Raw genomic sequence first — 17,680 nt, 5'->3', positions numbered from 1 at the left:
GAGGTAGAGCCGGTGATGAATACCATTGAAAGCACGAGGAAGCTTCCGCGAAGGTGTGAGACATGCTTTCTCACCGGGAGCGTGCGGGCAAGGGGATGAGGTCGTCGACGGGGATTTGCTTAACCATGCCTGACGTGTGTACTCTCTGAACGATAGATTTTTTTTACGGTACTCTGAGTGGTCGGACACTTCATCAGCTCTCATGTGCATGCCCATGTACCTGTCCTGTCCAGGCGGAAAACATCGCACATATGCATTTCTCTATGCGTTGCATTGTTCTCTGTCACATCGCCCTGTCGCTGTTATGTGGGACGCGTTCAGTTGTGGTATGGAACTACCCACTGAGTACTTTAAATACAGATTTCAGTAGTTTGCATGGATAACTTACCGTGTGTATTTTGCAGATTTTGTGTGAACAATCAATTCTACTTCTTTGTTTATTGCAGAGTACTGCATTTTGAAGTTCAACATCAGCTATGTACTCTGAAATATGTACTGAAATCTCATATTCAACCAGTAGTAGTTCACTTCTGTCTCGGTAGAAAAACTGAAATGAATGTGGCAAATATATATCATTGCCATATTCTTTGCATATACACACACTCTCAGAGCACAGACAGACTTCACAAACTGATGGCTTCACAAGCAGTTTATATGTCGCAAACGAGTACAGAATACAGATAAACAAGCAACCCGTTCATATTTTACAAGTCAAATTATTGCCACCCAGTTTTAAAATGCAATTTAGAAGATACTCCCTCTGTAAACTAATATAAGAGTGTTTAGATCACTAAAGTAGTGATCTAAATGCTCTTAGATTAGTTTACGGAGGGAGTACACACCATCACCAGAACTCTCCTCATGAACCTCGGTTCATTGCCGACAGAGAGGAGAGGTGATGCAGTGATCAAAGAGATGTATGGTCGTGGCAGCAACGACGGTGACCAAAGCGGAGGACAACGACGGCAGACGCTCGCCACGATGCTGCTACCAGAACATAGATGGTGCTGGATGCAACCTTGTCGTACATGTAGCAGCGCCGTATAGAAAGTTTTCCATACTACCTTCAAGAGGAAACAAGTAGGAATTGATTACTAAAAGCCCATATATGGAAGAGACATCAAACTGATCAGAAAGCACACTTAAAAGAGAGGAAAAATATCCTATAATATTTGCTGCATTTCTTAAATCTCAACTGCAGTCCATCCCTAGTGTACGTGTGGAACAACTGATCGACAGGAAAATAGTACGAGAGTTGCTAATCATTTCACAGAGAACTGGTCGCAGACTGCTAATTAAGTATACCAGCAGGAAGCTTCTAATTAAGGAGATACTAGTACTAAATCGAAAGTCCACACTGCATATATCATTTAGCCTCCATATATACTTGCTCATAACTTCGTAAGAAAGCAAGACAAACGTAAAGTTGTACAGGAAACATGCATGATCCGATCCGGTGAATGATGAATAAATAAGATAACGATGAATGACGATGGAAAAGAAACAACTGGTTACTCGCATCGATAGGTACTAGCAATGCAATGTGAGATCTATCTTGGGTAAAGATGTATAGCAAATGAAGGGGAGATGTGCACCTGCTGCATGCTATTGCGTGGTGTCGTCTTGAATGCAGACAATCCAGACCCCTCCGTCGGAATCAACAATAAGGATGAGATCATAGCCGGGGGGCGCCATGGTATGGGGAGCGTATGTCTAGAAAACAAGATATCCCGTAATATAAGAACAGAGGAACAAGCAAAAGAGCTAGCTAGTAGGACTAATAACTAATCCACAGAAGAAGGAAGAAAGCTTGAGAAATTGCCGTTGCACGCACAGCGGAGATGGAGGTCGATCGATCGCCGGTGCATTCGGTTGAGGAGCTCGAGCGGGGAAAGGAGAGAGAGAGAGAGAGATTTGTGTCTGTGGAAGGATGGACGGAAAGAGTTGAGGTGTTGTTGCTTTGCCCAGAGCTGGAGGCACGGTCTATTTGTAGGTTTCCACCACCGCGTGGCGTGACGCAAGAGAGAGAGTTTTTTTTTTCTGCCCAACCATTTTGTTCAAGGGAAACTTGCATGGCCGAGTGCACGCACGCGGTCTTGTGGGCTAATGGGCAGGTACAGCTGTGGAGAAGTTCTAGACTATGATCTGCTACCTTCGGGGGAAACCCTAGATTGATAGATTAGAAGACGGCGGCGCGTTTGTGTTGTTTCCCCCTTGGGGCCGTCTTTTTTGGAGGTGTACGCGGGCTCGAGGGACCAGTGGACGACGTGTTTGGTGGAGCGGTGCTTCATCATGCACATGATGGTGACAGATCTCGATGGCTTGGCGCTCTGGAGATTAGGCGTCTGGTGTGCGATGATGGACTCGCGCAGGAGGGTGACGCTGTCTGGCGTCGTGGTGGCGTTGACAGCAGCTAGACCGGGCAAGGTAGATGCAACAGTACAACACTGGAGATGAATTGGTGGCAGGTGGCTGCGACGGCCTCATACCCGGCAGGCCGTCCTGGTTGAGGAGTGCGCCGGACTGGTGGGTGCCCCATACCCGGCAGGCGTCCTGGTTGGGACCTTAGGTCTTAGATGTTAGGTTTGGCTGTGAGGTCTGTTTGGTATTAGGACCAGGCTATCAGCATCACTTTATAAATTGGATAGGAGTAGGGACAGATGTTGCCTAAAAGGTAGCTTTAGTCTTACTGTTGTATATTTTGTAAGGTCTTATATGAACAATTAATAAAGTGACTGCATGCATTGTCCAGATGCAGAGATCGGAGGTCTTTCTTCTTTTCTATGTATTTCCTTCGTTCGGAATAACTTCTCGCAAAATTGAATAAAAAAGACACATATTTAGATACATCCATTTCTTTAACAAGTATTTTCGAACGAAAGAAATAGTTAATAAAATAATATCATAGAAAGAACGATTGTTCTATTTTTTTTTTGGACTGATTGTTCGCATGGAGAACTGTAGTTGCTAATTCTTGAATGTGCTTAGCATCTCATCTTAGCATCAATGAATTGGAAGTGGCCTAAGCCTGTAGTTAGAATGGGCAAGAACCCAGCTCAAAATAATCCATAGGCAAAATCTCGTGGACTTTCAAATAGTTGTGCAGTCAACTGGGTGTCCACGAGAGGGGTTGGCCGTTGGCGTCAATCGCCACAGGCCCATCGACGCTCCTCTCCTGCCATTGGAACTGATCCAAGCACCGTGTTGCAGAGCTCGCGGACCGAGACGCCAGTGAGTGCCATTGTCGTCGATAGACCCTTGGCTTCACTGAAATACAGAGGAAACACCTTGGCCGACCACGGTGAGCGATCACGCGGTGGAACGACCGTGAACTGGATGGTCCGGCCGGCTATATGCAGATCATTTCGAGGTGCTTTGGGCAAACACAGAGTTGAGGTGCATGCATGCATTACGGACGAATCTGAGTTGCTGGTCAACGGAACTAATCAGAGTGCAAGTCGTCCTTGTCTCCTACTAGTTGACGGCCTTGTTTAGTCTGACACGTTCTGCGTTCTGTCAGTTTCTCCAAAGATGATGAAAGTTGTGCCAATTGCCAACAAGTATTAACTTCGTCCTGATTTACTAGTGCTCGTATTCTGTGTCATATTTTAACCATAAATTTAATTAATAAAGTGTAAGTTATATTACAAAATAATATCATTGAAAATTACATTCAAATACAAATCTAACAACATATTTTTTTGACATGCATTAACATTTTGCTTGTCAAATCTATGGCCAATATTTGGCACACAATACGAAAGGGTCAATAAACCAGGACGGTGGTAGTACATATATAGCAGCAAATATTAAATGATTTTTTTGAAAGATCAAATATTAAATGATCAAGTGTGTTGTGCTAGTCAAATGAGTACAGATTAGAGAGATGGCACGCGGTTCCTTGTATTTTCAAAATATTTACTGTATGCATTAATTGTTGGCTCCATTTAAGCACGCAAGTAGCTCCCCGACGAGATCCCAAATGGCAAGAGAGATTTCTACTATGACCAGCCTGATGCCTTGGTAGCTAGCTTGGCATCATTGCACGGGTGCGGACAGCTTCCAGACCCCAAGTTTGGAGTTCCGCCTCTTCACTCTGCCGACCTCAAGTATGTAAGTTACTCCAAGTTACTGATTTCTAGTTTTAGTTACTTGTTCGGCTCTTCCCTCTCCAACACAAAAACAGGGTCCTAAAAAAGCATCTTGGCAGATAATTTCTTGCTTGTTTTTCTTGGGTGAGAATGTTTCAAGTTTTTCAGCCAAGTTTCTTTCCATGTTTTCAATTGGACATGAATATGATTTCCGTCTTTACTGGAAGGCTTAACCAACCATCATAGAATTTTATTCATCCTGTTCGAAGGAAAAAGAGAGTATCATTCATCATGTTATTCATAATGATTTTAGGCCCGTGTGGACAAATAAAGTGTGAGTTCCCGACAGTAAATAGAGTGTCCTCTTTGCAGCTGGCAACACGATCGGTGGCGGATATGAACATACATAGTGCAACACCCGACACCACCACCGCCGACATTTTCTCTCCAGAGCTTGTCATCATGACACCACTGCTCGAGGGACCTTCACCAGAGTCTCCTTCGTCACCCAACACTTTCAAGCTCGCCATGAGTCAGCAAGAGTGGCCGTTCAAAGCGTCGGCCGCAAAGGCTGAACGAGAATTCATGTTAGGGCAGCCCATGCTCCCGCAGGATGAGATCAACGTCTTGCCACCTGCTTGTAGAAAATTGCATGCAGCATACATGAATTTGGCCAAACTCAAGAAGGATTCTATCGAAGTCGCCTTCAAACAAGGGGATTCCTTCCACGACTTGTTGGACGAACGAAAGTTTGACATATACTTCGACGATCTCTTCCATTTCTTTAACTCGAAGCCCATCGAGAGTGCATTCTTAAGATCATGGACACTGTAAGTATCAACTTCTACTTCTTTGAAAAACTTTGTCTCATACTTGTACTCATTGCTTTTGCATGTGTATAGTCACATGAGGAAAAAGCAAGCGAATGCTCATATGGGATTCCTTGACGCATTCATGGTGTCGGCGAGGAATATTGATATGAACAAAGAAACTAATCTGGTCAGGCAGTACATCATTGAGGTTTTGCAAGATCAGAAGGACAAAGACCATGTCATGTTTGCATACACGCAGGGGTAAGTCTTGCACTACATATTAATAGCTAATTTAGCTTTTCGATTGTGTAATTTACAATCTTATGCATCTTATTATGAACATGTGTAGCGACCATTGGATTACGGTCGTCATTGCGTTACGACACAACAAGGTATATTACCTTGATTCACTTGAAGGTAGACGCACGTTCACGCCTATCACAGAAGTGCTTGATGGTGTTTTCGCCGACGTTGCTAAAAAAGGAGTTGATGATGTTTTTGCCAAATTCGCTAAAACAGGCGAGGGGTCAAAACTTCAGCACATATTCGATTGCCCGGTAAGACGAGTCATACTCAAAAGCATTAGGTTCTAGCTTTAGCATGCTCAATTATGGGCCCATGACTAACCTTGAAGTTTACTATTTTGAGTAAATATCAAGTAACCACAACTTCTAGGACGATGCATTTAGTCTACTGTAGGGAAAAACACACAACTATGTAGGCTAACGGTTACATTCCACCCAAGTCACTCAGTTCAGCTTAGTTGATACTTGATAGGGAATCTTACCTGTGAGGTTCACGGATCAGTAGCATGCGTAAAGAAAAAGTGTGAGCTGACTTTGCCATGTCATTGGCTGACTATGCCTCAGATGAAAGGAGGGGAGAGCAAGGTCTTCGGATGCTATATAAGGGCCAAGCCAGGTCGAAATTAGTCAAGTTTTGACATTGTTCGAGCCAAATTAGCTTGTCGAGTCAGAGTTTGCTCGCATTTTTTGCCAGCGCTGACTAATTGGCTACGCATGTAAGAATCCCTATCAACTCAGCGGAACAAGATGATTCTGGTGAGCTGTAACCATAAGCCCCAATAGCTATGATATTTTGGAAAACAAAAATCCATGAAGTTATGGTATTTCTGAAATATTTCTCCCAATACTTGTGGTTTCTCGATAATTTACTCTACTATTTTCAACAGTGCCATAAGCAGCCCGATGGTAAATCTTGCGGGTTCTACACAATGCAACACATGGAGCTCGTTGCAGACTTTGTCAAGACAGATGATGATTTAAAAGTTTGTGCTGCAATATTGCCGTCCTACATAATTTATTATTTATCTATGTATATACATGTTTGTTCAAAATATCTTTTTATCTTATCAACAGAATTTGGTATGCCCTATAAAACCATTGCATCCGGATGTTATCAATGGTAAGCGTGAGCTTCTAGCCATTTTTATCAATGACGAGGTCATAAACCCAGGTGGCGAGTTCTTCCATGCAGCTGTTATGTCGTCCTCTCTAGACATGTCTACCCAATCGGCATCAATGCTTCCCACACCCAGCAACCTAGCATTGGAGGCACGACAGCATGCAAAATCCCCAAATGGTATCACCCTTTGACATGGTATTTTCCGTTCAAGTATGATAATTGATGCGTAGATTATATGTGGTAAGTCTAAGAAGCTAGTGTACCATTATTTTGGTGAAAATCATTCTTACAAAGTGGTTTGTTGCGCTTGCTTTCTATCACTCCAAGGAACTCATAATGGCGTTTAGCATATTTCTTCGGATCTTGTCCTTGGATTTGAAAATGTACACATATGTGACCGCATACATAGTGTCTCACCATACTACCTATGACCTGCATGCTCATGTCCAGCCAATTAAACCAGTCCATCCTATGAACATGCCTAGATTATTTCTCTTTGATCATATCAATCCATATACATCGCTAAATTTTTTATGAAAATTATACTAAAGTAGTATAATTTGGTCAAAATATTATGATAAATCTTACAAATAGTCCCAAATAGCATTAAGTCGTGTAACAATTAGTATTAAGTATAATTTGGTCAAAAAATAATGATAAATCGTACCAATACTCCCACTAGATCTGCCACTGCAATCCATGCATTTTAAGTTGAGTCAAAAAGAATACAAAACCATGTAGCTTTTGAATGAACTTTATGATTTATGGCATGTTTACATATTTGGGGTTCTGGTGCCAAGATCTTTCAAACAAAACCAGTCATGAATATATTTTCATAATTTTTGAAATCTGAATTTTGAAACTTCATCAAACTACAAAGACTATAAAACCCGTGAGACTACAAAATTGTATATGATAATGTTCCAAAGTGTGTCACTAATTACATTTATTCTAGTTCATTGTGTACCATAGAGTATCATATTGTAACATTATGTGTAAATGCGCATCTAACTGATGCTTAGGGAACTTGGCAAACCATGGTAATAAGAAAAAACTTTTGTGTTTAAGATACTTTCAAAAACATAATTAATATTGTTTTATTATGTTCCTCAAAAATAGTCATACCATCTCACAGAGTGTATCATAATGTCTCATTTCATGTCTATGCACTTGAAACAAAAAATTACAAGTTTTTAATCAAAATTAGTTCTTATCAAGTTTTATAGGTTTTTATTGTGGTCTGGAGTGCATCATTTTGTTTCTCAATACAACAAACTGATATGAAAGTCTCAGAAACTATATAATAGAGTCTCACCATATTTTGTAAGGTTTCATCATGTTTCAAAATTCAAATGTTAAAAGTTATCAAAATACATTCAAGAGTGGTCTTGTTGAAAAGTCCACATCACGGGGAACAAAAAGAAGCAAACAAAAGTTACACCAGATTTTTGGTTCATAAGATAAAGTGATTTCAAACTTTGAAAACACAATAAAAGGATGACTGGATTAGTGGTTGGGTGGGTAAAAAGGAGAAAGTGGACATAGATGATTGTGCGTGTGGGCTAAAAGGTGTCAGGTGAGATGATGTAGTTCAGCAATACAATATAGACAACAAATGAGGTGGAAATTGAGAATACAATGCATGTAGATGTGAATCTCCAACCCATTGGACGACGAATGCATGCATGAGATATCAATTGCATGTTGATGGGCAATAAGCCACGGCGACTACGTCTAGAGCATGTGCGTGCGCGAGCTGGGCGTGTCGGGTGTAGTCTGTGGTCACGTGGGTCCAATGGCAGAGACAGGGGGACCAGCAGGGGCCCTGGCCCCCCTAACATCAAGAATTTACTGCTAATTTACTTATAAACAATGTAGAATTAGTGTGCATTTGTAGATAATAGCCTATTTTTTCAATGGTTTGGCCCTCCCAACCAATTTTAACATCCCTGGCCCCCCTAATCCAATTTTCCTGGCTCCGCCACTGCGTGGGTCATAGACTAGGCATAGTCTGACCCTTGTACGACCATGGTCCGACCTGTGTATAGTCTGGCCATGGTCTGTGGTGTGTCTGGCTAGTGTCCAGGTTGTGTGCGTGAGTGCGTGTGTCTGTTGGGGAAGAATCAGGGGGTGAGCACGTCGCCAACACCGGTAGTGGCCGCGTCGTGCGCGTCCGAGCGCGGCGGGTGTGTGAGCCAAGGGGTGCAGGGCGTGGGTAGTGGATGATTTGGGCGCGGCGTATGAGCGCGCGCGTATAAGTCTGCCCGAACCCCTGTATATCGCTGTGTGGGTTGAGTTCGAGCTCAAAGAAAAAACGCTGTTGTCGCGGCGGGTGTTCGTGCGCCAGGAAAACCACCGTGTCCACTGCTGCTTCTTCTTCCTTCTTTCTTCTTTAGTGTGTGCTAGAGAGAGAAGTGTTCAGAGAGAGAGGTAGAGCTAGGGCCAGCTAGGGCAAGGGCTCGGCTCCAACAATTGGCATCAGAGCTACGGTTCGAGGCGATCACCGGCGGCCATGGCGCTTGTTCCGCACGGCGGTGGTGGTGGCAGTTTCTCATTGCCGGTCCCGCCGTTGACGACGACGAACTACGTTTCCTGGGCGATCAAGGTGGAGGTCTTGCTTGATCCCCTGGGGCTGTGGGGGTGGTTGCTCCGGCGGAGGGCGCGGCGATCGACGCCGGCAAGAGCAAGACGGCGAGGGCGATGCTCCCTGGGGCGCTTTTGGAGGAGGTGCTGCTGCCGGTGTCGACGAAGCCCACCGCGAAGGAGGTATGGGACTCCCTCAAGGTGCGCTTCGTCGGCGCCGATCGGGTGTGGGCGGCCCAGCTCGCGTCGCTCCGCAGGGAGTTCGAGCAGCTGCGGATGGCGGACGAACGACCTGGACAGCTACGCAGGGAAGCTCAAGGCCATGACGTCGCGCTATGCAGGACTAGGCGCGGTGCTCGACGACACGACGCTCATGAAGAAGATGCTGGACACGGTGCCGGATCTGCGACGTGGAAACAATGGTGTTCGAGGAGGCTTTGGGGCGACTCAAGGTGTTTGAAGAACGGACCCGGCGTCCCAGGCAGGATGTCGGCAGGCGCGACGGCAAGGAGCTGCTGTACACGGCGGCACAATGGGCAGCGCGGCAGCGCAGGCAGGGCGGTGGCGGCTTCAACGACCACGACGACGACGGCACGACGAGCATGGCGTCTGGCGGTGGCGGGAAGAGGCAAGGCCGCTGCTACAACCGCGGGCAGCGCGGCCATTTGAAGCGGGACTGCACAAGGCCGAGGAAGGCCGCAGCGGAGCGGGCTCTTCTGGCAGACATCGACGTCGAGGGGGCAGCACTCCTCTGGGCCGCGGCTTATGGGGTGAATGATGGGCAATAAGCCACGGCGACTACGTCCAGAGCGTGTGCGTGCGCGAGCTGGGCGTGTCGGGTGTAGTCTATGGTCGCCTGAGTCATATACTACCAGGGGCGGGCCCAGGAATTCAAGACCGCGTATTCAAAATTTGAAAACTTTTTTTTTTGGCCTACGACCTTCCTTTTGGTGTGTAAAAGCAATTATAGCAGCATATTGTACTAGTTCTGAAATACACAAAAGATACCACATAATATATTATATTCATAAAAAATGATCATAACTTGGTATTGTTCAACATATAGAAGTAAAAAGTTGTTCAACATATCATGGCAACAGGGGCGGAGGGCCATGCCCCCCCTCCCCCCAGCCTTTGTAAAAATCATGAAGGAATATTTTTTGGGCTGCTTAGATTAGAATAAATTTAGCTTTTGGCCCCTCCAAGCATCTATAGTTTGGTTTAGCACTCCCTGAATATTCTTTCAAGCTCCGCCACTGCATGGCAAAATCTAAGATATATAGAGGATAGAAAATAATAAATGATAAAAAAAGGTTACAAATTACAGGATAACTTTGCGATCCTTGGTGCTCTGGAAATGAGTGATGATGTCCTCATCCTTAACTTGCAAGAAGAAATCACTTTCGACAAATGTGAAAATTGCACATTCTCATGTCTAAACAATTCATAATTGGCTACAAACTAGTCTTTACTTTCCCTACAATTAAATAAGAAAGTCAAGTGGTCAAAATACTTACTTAGGAGCCGAACTATGCTCCTGCAATAGTGCAGCCTGCTGGACAGTGCCTGTTGCTTACAAAATCAGAGAGACAGAACCCACAGAAGTAAAAAAAGGAGACAAAACCTGTAAGATAAATTCAGTGCCACTTCAGGTTCAGAGATGAGAATATTCAGAAGTTGGCTGTTGCTTACAAACTCAGTGGTTGTGTATTTGAAACTGAATCAATGCGGTCTGTTGGCTGTTGTCGCTGCCTACTTCAGGTTCAGAGATGAGAAAATTCAGAAGTTAGAACAGAAGGGATGCAGGAAGAGGAAGCGAGGGGTTCGTCGCGGCGGGCCGGCGGCGCGCCGTGCGCACGCGCGTGAGGTGACGGCGGCAACAGCCCTGCCTGCCGCCCGGCGGTCGCCTGGCGCAGTGGCTGTGGCGGCGGACCGGCAGTTCGTGTGCGATCTGCGGATGCGGCTGTGGCAGAGCCGCGAAGGGAGGTGCCGGTTCGTCTCGCGTCTGATCGTTCGATCAACTTTTTTTTGGCGACGATGTATCCATGCGATGCGCTTGTGGGCCAAGGTGTGGACTCGAGGAGAGGGTGGGCTACTGGGCCAGCCTCTGTTTTGGGCTTATAAATGCTTAACTAGCACGTTGGCGTATCAATTTTGTTTTTTCTTATATTGACACAGTATACAATATATACCTATTTTTCGCCAAAAATAACGGGTATTCAGCTGAATACCCTTGAATTGAGGTGGGCCCGCCCCTATATACTACGCATAGTCTAACCATTCTATGGCCATGGTCCGACTTGTGTATAGTCTGGCCATGGTCTGGGGTGTGTCTGGCTAGTGTCCAGGTTGTGTGCGTGAGTGTGTGTCTGTTGGCGAAGAACCAGGGGGTGAGCGCGTCGCCAGCACCGATAGTGGCCGCATCGTGCGCGTCCGAGCGCGGCGGGTGCGTGAGCCAGGGGGTGCGGGGCGTGGGTAGTGGATGAGCGCGTGCGGCGTATGAGCGCGCGTGTATAAGTCTCCCCGAACCCTTGTGTATCACTGTGTGGGTTGAGTTCGAGCTCAAAGAAAAAACGTCGTTGTCGCAGCGGCTGTTCGTGCGCCAGGAAAGCCACCGCGTCAACTGCTGCTTCTTCTTCCTTCTTTCTTCTTTAGTGTGTGCTAAAGAGAGAAGTGTTCAGAGAGAGAGAGGGGCAGAGCTAGGGCCAGCTAGGGCAAGGGCTCGGCTCCAACAAATGCATGGTAGAATCTCTTTTCTTATGGCTCCACCACCACATATTTTCATTGTCTTTTTCTTGTAATTTAGTTACTCTATTGTTTAATCGAGTTGCTAACACTTCATTTTATTTAATAGCCGGTTATGGGGGAGAACAACAGTCACAGAGGCCCCAGATGGATTACAGATTGTTGGAGGCAGCAAGAAATGGCGATGCAGCTACAGTTATAAGACTTCTGAATGCGCCAGAACCAGCAGCAGCAACAACAACAGGTGATCATGTTGTAGTCCGTATACCTTTTGTAGGGCCAACAAACAATGACGGAGGTATACAAGAGATCGAGATGGCAAGCACGGGGCATGGCGGCAGTAGCACTCCAGATGAGCGTGCAGGAGACACGAGCAGGAGCATCGGCGGCGGTCCTCTTGGTATAATTCCACCAACATTTGGGCGGCGGCTTCTGCAAGGTGTGGCATCTGATGGGGACGGGCTGCTCCATATTGCTGCGAGGTGCGAGCATGTCAACATAGTGAGTGCCATCTCCGGTAGCAGATGGTGTGATGCGGTGGATGTAGCAGCGAAGAACAACAGAGGAGAGACTGCCTTGCACTGCGCGGCTGCTACTGGGTATGCCGACATGATCAGCGCCCTTCTCACAATGTTGCCTAAAGACGGTGACAAGAAAAGGCAACTTCTGAGAGAGCAAAAGGACACCGGGGAGACATGTTTGCATGAGGCGGTGCGGTGTGGAGAAAAGCTTGCTGTGGAGAGATTGGTCCAGGGTGATGTGGATCTCGCACTTGAACCTAACGACGATGGTGCGTTGGTGGAAATACGTGATGAGCAGGGTGTTTCTCCTCTCTACTTGGCCACAACATTACGCCAACTAGAGATTGTTAAGTTCCTCACCCGACAAGACGGGCCTGTAGGATATCCAACTGCGTCCTACGATGGGCCGGGAGGCAAGACAGCTATGCATGCTGCGGTTCTCCTCAGCAAAGGTACGTACTTGATACATTAACGGTCTGCCCTCTGCATACCTTCCTTTGCATGGTTACCAATTCTCTTTCTCAAATGCAGAGCTCTGCATATGCCTGGCCGACTGGAATAATGAACTCATCGACAAGGCAGATTTATCCGGCAACACACCGCTTCACTTTCTGGCATCAACCAAAGAAACAACTATTATGAAACATCTTCTTGATGCAGACCCAAGTGCTGGATACCGCTCGGACAATGAGGGATCACTTCCCATACATGTTGCTGCTGCTAGTGGAAGCATAGAGATTCTCAAGCTCTTGTGCGAGCGTCGTCCCGGCTGCTCTTGGTCATGCAATAGCTTGGGCCAGACTATCCTACACATTGCTGTCAAAAATGGAAGTAGGGATGTGGTAAAGTATGTATGCTCCGGACAGAAGTTTGCACGGATATTTAACACCAGGGATACTGACGGGAATACGGCTCTCCATTTAGCTGTACTGCAAGGAGATCGGCTAACCTTTTGCCAGTTAATGCGGAGAAGGGAAGTATGTTTGAACTTCACAAATAAGGAGGAGCGTACACCTCTTGATCTTGCACAGATGAGCCTTCCGCCAGGTATTTCAATATTGTCGGTACGTATCTATATGTATGGTGAATTGTACTTATGTCATTTAGCTGTACTGTTTATTTCATTTTCTCTTAAATTAGTTTTTTTAACACAATTTCTATCCCTCTGAGTACCATCGCAAGACTGAGTCGGTAATCTTGAGATTGACGAATTCACCATACATATAGATACACACACACAAACAAGATAACATAAGTACAATTGAGCAGTCAATATGACATAGTTGCTCATGTGTTTGGCAATGGTACCTATGACCTGGTTTGGGGGACAATGTTCAAGCAAAACATATGATCATGAATCTTAATCTTGTAGTTATCCTTATTAAATATAATCTACTAAATGTTCCTTCAAAAAAGTTAGCTATTCATTGTAGGATTGGTCCAGACAACTTCATAGTTTGAGCTTTTTGGTAAACTAACGACTGGGCAACACACATACATGCAGGAGGGTAACACTTCCAGCCGCTTAGCGGAGTAATAGCAGGAGTCATTCTGCAGCTCTGTCTCTCTCTGTATACCTATATAAAGATCATTGTTCCAGGATGCTTATATTAGGGCATCTCTAATGTAAACCTTCAAAACTGACACGCCCAGGACGTGTCCGCGGGCAGGATAGGGGAGGGAGACATCCATCACTTATTCCCAACAAAATCAATTTTTTTAGTTAAGATGAGAGAGGAGGGCATGTGGTTGCTTTTAATTGCACATGTGTGTGGGGTATGATGTTGGGGGGGGGGGGGGGGGGAGAGGATGGTGGAGGACCGTATGGTTATTTTTGTTCGGACATGCAGATATCCGGACTCCCGCAAAGCTCCAGGAAGTTTACTTTCATCATACCGAAAACTGAACATGTGGACTGGTGTGCGAACATTTTAGGGTCCTATTGGATGACAAAAACAGTGCGGGCATATACATGTGTGCTTTGAGGGTCCTTTTGTAGATGCACTTAATCCTGTTTTTTAGTACACTATTAATTCTGATTTTGTGTAAGCTGGTATATCATTCATTATGTTCATCCATGCCCTCTGCAGGGTCCCCGGGATTGGATTGTGCACACCCTCTTATTTGCCGAAGCTGATTACGGTGCCTTTGGAAGGGCTGGAGATGTGGGAGAACTTGATAAGGAAAAGGAATCTGAAACGATTGGCAAGTCCGCTGGGCTGGTGGCTGTCTGTGCGGTACTTATGTTGACGACAGCATTCGCGGCGCCTTTCAGTGTGACAGACTTATACAATAAGGTGGATGCCTCTAAAGCAAAGCGGATTGCTTACCATGTATTCGTGATGTCCGATGTTGTGGCCTTTGGCTTGTCAACCATAGCCATATCTTGCGCCACGCTCGCTGGGTTTTCCTTCACAGACCGAGGGACACGGTTTTTCATTCTTTCTGCTGGAGTGGCAACCCTCTTTGGTGCGGCCCTGTTTATGATCTTCGTCTTCGTGGCCGGATTATATGTGGCGATCGGTACTATTGTTCACGGCCATGCCTTCATCGCCGTCTCCCTTCTTGTTTCTACATGTCCAATCATCACATTATATTTAGCGTTGGCCTGGACGTTTCTTCCTTATGGGCTGATGTTATTCTCGAGGTTTGGCTTCCCAAGAGTGTGGCGAGTCCCTGGGAGCATGACGGATTTGCACTATCTAGAGAAAGGTCGGTTCCCAAGGGTGCGTGCGCTCCTCCCTCGACAGCGGCAAGACCGGTCCCCTGCAAGGCATCCCGGGCTTTGGTATCTCTGGATAAGAGCCTTTCCTCCGCCCAAGATTAGAATTAGAATATAGTAGTACCATATTTTGTTTAGCAATTGAATGGCACCTTGTAAAACAACATTTGATACCCCAAATTGTTTAGGTTGGCTATTTTCTCTGTGTTTGCAGTGCGGGTAGTCTTATGCCTTTTGCTTTTTTAGGGAACAAGCAAAGTGCGTGGGCAACATTTGATTTGCGTGCTTCATTTATGGTTTACTATTTCATAAAATTTTGTTATCAAGTTCGTGCGTGCGAGTAAAGAGACTTGCCGATAACGAGATTGAACTAGGTATTGAGATACCGACGATCGAATCTCGGGCAAGTAACATACCGATGACAAAGGGAACAACGTATGTTGTTATGCGGTCTGACCGATAAAGATCTTTGTAGAATATGTAGGAGCCAATATGGGCATCCAGGTCCCGCTATTGGTTATTGACCGGAAACGTGTCTCGGTCATGTCTACATTATTCTCGAACCGTAGGGTCCGCACGCTTAAGGTTTCGATGACAGTTATATGATGAGTTTATGAGTTTTGATGTACCGAAGGAGTTCGGAGTCCCGGATGAGATCGGGGACATGACGAGGAGTCTCGAAATGGTCGAGACGTAAAGATCGATATATTGGACGACTATATTCGGACATCGGAAAGGTTCCGAGTGGTTCGGGTATTTTTGGAGTACCGGGGAGTTACGGGAATACGGGGGAGAAGTATTGGGCCTTATTGGGCCATACGGGAAAGAGAGAGGGGCTGCCTAGGGCAGGCCGCGCGCCCCCCCAAGGCCTAGTCCGAATTGGACTAGGGGGAGGGGCTGCGCCCCCTCCTTCCTTCCCTTCTCCCTTCCCCTTCCTTGTCTCCTACTCCTACTACATGGAAGGACTCCTAGTTGGACTAGGAAAGGGGGAATCCTACTCCCGGTGGGAGTAGGACTCCCCTAGGGCGCGCCATAGAGAGGGCCGGCCCTCCCCTCCTCCACTCCTTTATATACGGGGGCAGGGGCACCCCATAGACACACAAGTTGATCTTCATGATCGTTCCTTAGCCGTGTGCGGTGCCCCCCTCCACCATATTCCACCTCGGTCATATTGTAGCGGTGCTTAGGCGAAGCCCTGCGACGGTTGAACATCAAGATCGTCACCACGCCGTCGTGCTGATGGAACTCCTCCCTGATGCTTTGCTGGATCGGAGCCCGGGGAGCGTCATCGAGCTGAACGTGTGCTAAGAACTCGGAGGTGCCGGAGTAACGGTGCTTGGATCGGTTGGACCGGGAAGGCATACGACTACTTCCTCTACGTTGCGTCAACGCTTCCGCTTCGGTCTACGAGGGTACGTAGACAACACTCTCCCATCTCGTTGCTATGCATCACCATGATCTTGCGTGTGCGTAGGAAATTTTTAAAATTACTACGTTCCCCAGCAGTAATTGTGACCATTCTTACAGCGAGCACATGGACAAGGCATAAAACCATTCGCCCGCTTGTTTGCCTCAGCCGCAAGCAGAAAAGTATGCACGCCCTCAACGAACTGGGGAGAGCATCGGTCATCGTACATCCATTGCCAGCTCATCTTCATTACACAACACCGAATAGACCAAATTAATACAAGTTCATACATAAAGTTCATACAACACTTAAATGCAACAAACAAATAACTCTCTAGCTAAAGCATTTAAATGCAACAACAAATACGATCAAGATCGCAACTAAGGTAATAATGGATCCAACAGCATAATGATACCAAGTCGCACTATCGATGGCATATTTTCTAATCTTTCTAATCTTCAAGCGCATTTTCTTCATCTTGATCTTGTGATTATCGACGACATCGGCAACATGAAACTCCAATTTCATCTTCTCCCCCTCAATTCTTTTCAATTTTTCTTTCAAGTACTCGTTTTCTCTTTCAACTAAATTTAACCTCTCGACAATAGGGTCGGTTGGAATTTCCGGTTCACATACCTCCTAGAAAAAATTGCATATAAATCAAATACTAGCACATATATATATATATATATATATATCCTCCCAAATTACTAAACTCACAAATTAATCACTATATAAAGCATTGCAAGAGCTAATCTAGCAATGAGAGATGAAAGGACAAAGTTGCTAACCTTTGTGATCATTTGAATGGATGGGGGCCTTCAAATCTTGACAAATTTTGGGCAAAATGTGTGATGAGCTCGAGAGGAAGAGGGGAAGAACAGAGAGGAGAGGGGAAAGGGGAAGAACAGAGCGAGCTCGGGTGGACGAAGGGTTTATGTAGGACGACCTTTAGTACCGGTTCGTGCCAAGAACCGGTACTAAAGGGGCTGGAGGGGCCCCAGTCTGACAACATCCTGCCACCACTCTCATTAGTACCGGTTCGTGGCACGAACCGGTGCTAAAGATTCGCCACGAACCGGTACTAATGAAAGCGGCCCGGCTAGCCGTTGGAACCGGCACTAATGTATACATTAGTGCCGGCTCAAATACGAACCGGCACTAATGTGCTTCACGTTTGACCCTTTTTCTACTAGTGCATGGCCGCCTCTCACAATTGCCAGTCGCCGTTTTGATTTGTAAGTGTTACAAGTTCTGATCCCATCTACAGGAAACACAGACTATTGATCTCCCATTTTTTCTCAACTTTTTTAGGGTTTCACGCTGTGTTGGGTATAATGGAGCGTTTTTAATTTGAAAGTAAATCTCCGGCA

The 17,680-nt window shown here is 45.9% G+C and overlaps 1 protein-coding gene across 1 annotated transcript; it reads left to right on the top strand.

Annotated features, from left to right (window-relative positions):
* The first annotated feature begins 4,487 nt into the window (after window positions 1-4,487).
* Window positions 4,488-15,122, top strand: LOC147983059 (uncharacterized). Its single transcript, XM_087540629.1, has 9 exons — window positions 4,488-4,921; window positions 4,994-5,164; window positions 5,253-5,460; window positions 6,096-6,191; window positions 6,283-6,505; window positions 11,766-12,629; window positions 12,709-13,241; window positions 14,268-14,414; window positions 15,114-15,122. Exons 1-9 carry the CDS (start codon window positions 4,488-4,490, stop codon window positions 15,120-15,122), a joined length of 2,685 nt encoding a protein of 894 aa, XP_087396755.1.
* The last annotated feature ends 2,558 nt before the right edge of the window (window positions 15,123-17,680 follow it).

Source organism: Triticum urartu, chromosome 2A (genome assembly GCF_056163025.1).
Source record: "Triticum urartu cultivar PI428250 chromosome 2A, HENAU_Tu73, whole genome shotgun sequence".
In the NCBI taxonomy this organism is placed as follows: Eukaryota; Viridiplantae; Streptophyta; class Magnoliopsida; order Poales; family Poaceae; genus Triticum; species Triticum urartu.
This window is presented reverse-complemented; position numbering and strand designations above follow the sequence as displayed.

Bases quoted from the DNA above. Each gene is read 5' to 3' on its own strand.
- LOC147983059 (XM_087540629.1), top strand. From the start codon at position 4,488: ATGAACATACATAGTGCAACACCCGACACCACCACCGCCGACATTTTC. The intron at 4,922-4,993 runs GTAAGTATCAAC...GCATGTGTATAG, and splicing joins TTCTTAAGATCATGGACACT to TCACATGAGGAAAAAGCAAG. The intron at 6,506-11,765 runs GTATCACCCTTT...TTTATTTAATAG, and splicing joins GCATGCAAAATCCCCAAATG to CCGGTTATGGGGGAGAACAA.